The sequence below is a fragment of the Camellia sinensis genome, chromosome 8 (assembly GCF_055761805.1).
Source record: "Camellia sinensis isolate YWXY chromosome 8, ASM5576180v1, whole genome shotgun sequence".
NCBI lineage: Eukaryota > Viridiplantae > Streptophyta > Magnoliopsida > Ericales > Theaceae > Camellia > Camellia sinensis.
Window position 1 is genome coordinate 141,970,615 of NC_138968.1, and position 5,869 is coordinate 141,976,483.

General features: G+C 44.0%; 1 protein-coding gene and 1 long non-coding RNA gene across 2 annotated transcripts; one reads left to right on the forward strand and one right to left on the reverse strand.

Moving 5' to 3' along the window:
- The first annotated feature begins 455 nt into the window (after window positions 1-455).
- On the forward strand, window positions 456-1,492 carry LOC145798136 (uncharacterized). The gene is made up of 2 exons (XM_082885616.1): window positions 456-585; window positions 927-1,492. Exons 1-2 carry the CDS (start codon window positions 456-458, stop codon window positions 1,490-1,492), a joined length of 696 nt encoding a protein of 231 aa, XP_082741742.1.
- Window positions 1,493-2,179: 687 nt separating this feature from the next.
- On the reverse strand, window positions 2,180-5,617 carry LOC114270887 (uncharacterized). The gene is made up of 3 exons (XR_014337186.1): window positions 3,792-5,617; window positions 3,002-3,715; window positions 2,180-2,919 (listed from the first exon to the last, which is right to left on the reverse strand). It is a non-coding gene; the product is annotated as an uncharacterized LOC114270887 (long non-coding RNA).
- Window positions 5,618-5,869: the final 252 nt, after the last annotated feature.

Consider the following 5,869-nt stretch of genomic DNA (forward strand, 5'->3'; position numbering starts at 1 on the left):
AATGAACCAACTAATTGGAGTATACGAAACCCGCGATGGCCGAATGGCATCCTACACTGAACGAGCCAAACACCTGATCCACAAATTTCAAGCTATCGGGGTTGTGAAAATTGGCCGTGATAGAAATAGCCACACCGATGCCTTAGCTTGTCTTAGCTCCTCGGTGGGTTCCAGAAATGGCCACATGATATAGGTCGAGTTTGTTCCTTAACCGACTATCGATCCAGCCAGTTCAGTCCTCTATACTGACCTCAGTCCGAGTTGGATTGACCCACTCCTTTCTTTTCTAAAAAATGGCATCCTTCCAGATGACAAGAAAAAAACACATAAAACAAGGCACTACGCTGCGCGATTTTGGGTCTCACCCTCGGGCAAGCTCTACAAAAAGTCTTACCTAGGTCCATATCTTCTTTGTGTTCACCCCAATCTTGTAAAGAACTTTCTTTATGAAATCCATGAGGAGATCTGTGGCAGTCACACTGGAGGTCGATCCTTGGCACACCGAGCCCTCACTCATGGGTACTGGTGGCCGCGTATGCAGAAAGACGCCCAATAGTATGTCCAAAAATGCGACAAGTGCCAAAGGTTTGCCCCACTCATTCATCAACCAGCCAAGTACCTAACTCCCCTCACCAGTCCATTGCCATTTGCATAATGGGGTCTAGACATCGATGGACCTCTAGCAAGGGGTACTACTAACAAAAGATTCTTCGTTGCTGCCACTGACTATTTCACTAAATGGGTAGAGATTGATGCCTTACCAAGCATAAAGGAAGCTGATATGAAAAGGTTCATTTGGAGGAGTGTCATTACTCGGTTTAGTATCTGAAAGGCCCTACTATTTTACAACGGCACCCAGTTTGATGGGCAGGTTTTTAAGAAGTTATGCTCTGACTTAAAAATCAAGTTCAAAAATTCTACTCCAGTCTACCCTAAAGGCAACGATCAAGCTAAAGCGTCTAACAAGACGGTTATCAATGGGATAAAGAAGTGGCTGGAGAAGGCCAAAGGCAAATGGGTGGAAGAACTGCCAAACGTTCTGTGGGCGTACAGAACAACAACACGACAATCGACAAGGAAGACGCCTTACTCCCTCACTTATGGAATGGAGGCCATCATCCCCTTGGAGGTCGGCATTTCCATTATTCAGTTTGAAATCTTTGAACCAGCAAACAATGATGAGGCTATCACCCAAGCTCTTGACCTGGCAGAGGAGCGTAGAAAGGCCACTCTCATTCGTCATGCAGCATACCAACAACAACTTACTAGAAGTTTCAATAAAAATATGCTGATTCGACAATTTCTACCTGGAGATCTGGTGCTAAGGAAGGTCATGGATCATAAGAAGGTCCTTGGTGAAGGGAAGCTAGGCCTTAACTGGGAAGGGCCTTACAAAGTTACCTCTACCATGGGCAATGGGGTTTACTACCTGACTGACCTAGCAGGCAAGCCCATTCCTCGTCCGTGGAATGTTGCCAACTTGAAGAAATAGTATCAATGATGTAATAATCTAAACAGCTTTTGAATGTAATCGCAATTTTCTAAGTATTAATGAAATCAACTTTTCCCTATGAATTGTTTTCTTTTTCATATGTGGCGTACATATTTTCGCTCGGCTATTGAGCAAGAATGGGTTATGGGTTTTAACCTATGCCCCAACCCGTAAACTCAGCCTTTCGGTCAGAGTAGGGCGCCAAGCGGTATAGCTTGGTGGAATTTGTGCCAAGTAACATTACTTGAAAGCACAGTCCATGGTAACAACTCGCGTTCAACGAAGAGCCGAGTTACACTCTATGATGAGTTAAGCTTGACCGAATCAAGTAAAGGCCGAACAACGAAATACTCGGCCGAATCCAACTAGACATTTTTAAGGCACATAGCCTAGTCTGCCCGATCAGACGCCCTATGTAGTCTCGGAGCCTCTGCTCGGCTGGGGGCATGGAAAGTTCTTTCTTCCAATTTTTCTAAGGCACAAAGCCTAGTTTGACCCAACAGGCGGCCTCTTTCTTTATGGCACCTCTGCTCGGCTGGGGGGCATGAAAAGTTCTTTCTTCCAATTTTTCTAAGGCACAAGGCCTAGTCAAATCGAATAGGCGGCCTCCTTCTCTACAGAGCCCCTGCTCGGCCGAGGCCAAGCATAACACATACAAGCAAAAATTGAAGATTGAAGTTCAAGACATACAAAAATCCAACAAAGCATGGCATTACTATAAAGTGTCCATTACAAAAAGGAGAGCTCGGCCTTACAAAATGACGATGTCTAACTAGCTGAACTCCAACACTTGCACAAAAAAAAAATGTGACAAAATATAGAAAACAAGTAAAGGACTTTCAAGCCTCATCACAACACTACTTTTGCTCATTCAGAAATAGCGCTCGGTAGACGAAGGGGGGAAACAGAAAGGGTGGCCTCCGAAGTCTCAGCCACTAATGTCTCCTTTGCTTTAGCAGCCCTTGCAGTAGTAGTCTTAGATAGAACAGGTATGTCCATGAAGAGAGCAGAAGTCTCCTCAGTTCTAACAGCACGAAGAGCCTCTGTCCAACCCTTGGCAAATAAGTCATCCCTCAATTTCAGCACTTGTTGGGCATAATTTGTTTCAGCCTCATCCCAACCCTTCTGGATGGCCTCTTCAATAAGCTTAGCTTAGTCGGCTTTCATCGCCTCCAGCTGGGCCTCCACTTCAGCTTTTCTCCGTTCGACCTCTTTGTTGGCAGCAAAAGCCACCATAGCAATTTTCTCAGTCTCCAACGATGCCTTCTCCCTAGCAAGGGTCGATGCCTTAGAAGGAAGCCTCCTCTTCGGCCTTTATCTGTTCTACTTCGGCAGACTTCAGAGCAAGGTCGGCGTCAACTAGCAAGGTTGAAGTCTGTTACTTGCTCCAAGCAACGCTGCTCCAAAACATGAAGCCACTGCGCCAACTGTCAGGAACCAAATAAAACACTTAGAGAAGTTTATTGAAAAAGGACAGGAAAGCAATTAAATCAGTAGAGGAACACTTACTGTGGTCACCATTTGAATAGATCCTTTGATTAGAGATTCATAATCCACATTACATTCAACCATGTCCAGGCGTAGGAGTAATGCCTTGGACATGTGGAATGCCAAATCACAAGAATCTGTCATGCTATCAGCCACAGTGATAGGTCGACTTTTATACTCCAAATGAGGCAGCCACTCCTCAGCCAAAGTCTGCTCTTCAGAACCCTCAACCACATCCTTTCCTTTACTCCTCTTTCTCTTGGAATCCCTCAGTTCTTCAGTATGTGTTCTAGTATGTGGAGTAGGAGAAGGGTTATTCTTGGAAGTCTATATGGACTGTTTTGGAACCAAGACTCTTTGTTCGGTCGGCCGAACGATCACAGTAGCTACTTTAGGAACAGGACCTGTACCATAAACAAGAGCTGCAAGGTCAAGCTTTCAGCGAGTCATGCCTTCTTGGTTGTCGAGACGAGGGCCCCCACTCGTAGTTCCACTTGATGACCAAGCAATGGTGGAGAGTAGAAGCACCAGTGTTATCACAAGCTTGTTGCTCGAACGACCTCTCTAGAGACTTTCTAAAATAGTCAATCACACGAACCCTCCTCTCATTAAGCTTGTGCTTGTAAGTGGCCTTGTAATTAAGTAGTTTTGTCATAGATCGGTTGGGGTAGGCAAATATAGTCTCAAGGTCAGCCAGATGTTCTTTGGTAGTCCGCCTCCTTGTCTGGGAATCACCTGTCGAAGTCATACAACAAAAGTTAAAAGTCAACATCAAAAGTGTGGAAGTAAAGCATTAAGGACAAAAGCTAACCTAGACCACCATCTTCACGAGATATTTACGTTGGCCGGTCCTCTCCAATGGCAGGATTCTCGAAGTTCCCTCCTACCATGAAGAAATCTTTCGAATGCTTATCAGAATCAGGAAGGTCTAAGATCATTTGGGGTACATCAGACATAACTCTAAGGCAGAAGGTGCCACTCGGGTGATGAGAGAAGTTGTAACAATGGAGTATGTCCCATACTCCTAAATTAAGGCCAAGCAATTTGTTAAGGGCCACGAAGCCACTTATAATCCTAAAAATATTCATGGCTATCTCCATGGGGTAGAGTTTGAAGTAATGGAAAGGGAACCAAACTCCCCCTTCTACGATTGCTCCTACAGGAAAAAGGCACAGTGTCATCGATTGGAGTTCGAAGTGTGTTTAACCCCCCTAACACTAGTGTAACATCTTCGGGAATATGGTACTTCTTGCGGAAGAATGCTAGTTTAGATGGTGTGTTCACTAGACTCCTAAACTTACCCATTTTGACACAATCAAGGGTTCAAAACAAGGGAAGGACCAACCAAACAATATAGGGGCATGCCCAACAACAAAATTACCACAAACAACTAAGGAGCAAAAGGAAGGAAGGAATTAAGCTGTTAGGCAAAACAAATTTGGTGAACTTACAATACCAAACCAATGCCACCAGCTACGAAGCAACGGCGGCCACGGAGAGAACAAAATCTGTTGTGTAAAGTCCACAATAGCACGCTGAACCTGCAAACAGAAAAGTTATTGGAATAAAATCAGAATCACATTTGTCCAAATCAAGGTTCATACTAGGTACAGAGAAATGAGGATTTTCCAAACTCAAGCATTTGCAGACAACAAAAATTAAAAGAAAAGACAGGTATGGATTTGTGGAATTAAAAACACCAAAAGTAGCTTTAATGAGCAAAAGTCAAAAGGCGTGGACTTATGGGGTCCAACACTATTGGAATCAATGGTGAATAACCATAGTCAATGAATCTCACACACCAAAATTAAAAGTGTGGGGTTGAGAACTTGCGACGTTGTGACTGTGTGAGCGATGCTGGAGGCCGATGATACAAGCTTGCCAACGTTGCAATGGCGAAGCCCACCGATGGTGACGTGGCTGTCAAGAAACAAAAAAGGGACCTACTAACTCACGGTAGCGGGATCAAAATGAATTTGCTAATCAATAATGGCAAGCCTTCAAAATCTAACGCCGACGAGTAGTTCTTTGAGTGTTGGAGATTTCTGGGTTTCGAAAAGTAAGAGATGGCCCATTGTGGACAAAGGAGCACCGCCGGAAACAATGGCAAACGGCTTCGGAAACAATGAAAGTCATCAGCTCAAAAACACGACAATGGTAGTGGATTGAAGTCCTCTAATGATAATGAGACAGCAGACCACCACTGTCGAAGAGGGACGAGTGGGTAAGCTTCAAAGCTGGTAGAACCACAACTAACAATGTAGATTGACGGCAGTAATGGCAGGATCGAGACACCGATACTCACTGTGCATTGCCGGAAAGAGCATGCCATGAACATACACACGACGGTGAGTCCCTGCTTCTCCACCATCGGAAGAAAATGAAGAAAACCAGTGGGCCAAACTTAAAGCTTATGGAGAGAGAGAATGTAGTCTACAAGAATAGCTCTTAAAAGTAAAGAAGAAGAAACATTAGCTGGGTTCGTGATATGCGTCAGGATCTCTAGAGTGATCTCTCAAAGTGAAAAGATCCAACGGTTGAAAATAATACTAACTAAAACGACGTCGTTTTGGTTAGTAAATTGAAAAAAAAAAAATTGATTTCAAAATAAACAAAGTGCGAGAGAGAAGAAGAGAGAGAGAGAGGGTTTGCTCCTCCTTGCGACCCGTCGCCCTGCCGCCGCCGCCGTCCTGCCATCACTGACGCCCTTGATCTCTCCAATCCCAGAACAATATAGCATGAAAACTACCTAATCAACAATACCCACAACAAGGATCAATACAAGTATTGAAAGGATTCAATAAGAAGACACCCAGTAAAATAAAATAAAACAAAAACCAAATTCAAACTACTTTCTAGTCCAACTCACATCAAATCAAGAAAACAAAA

Excerpts from the sequence above, each read along its gene's own strand:
- LOC145798136 (XM_082885616.1), top strand. The coding sequence starts at position 456 with ATGAGGAGATCTGTGGCAGTCACACTGGAGGTCGATCCTTGGCACACC. Across the intron at positions 586-926 it reads AAATGCGACAAGTGCCAAAG|TCTACCCTAAAGGCAACGAT; the intron begins GTTTGCCCCACT and ends ATTCTACTCCAG.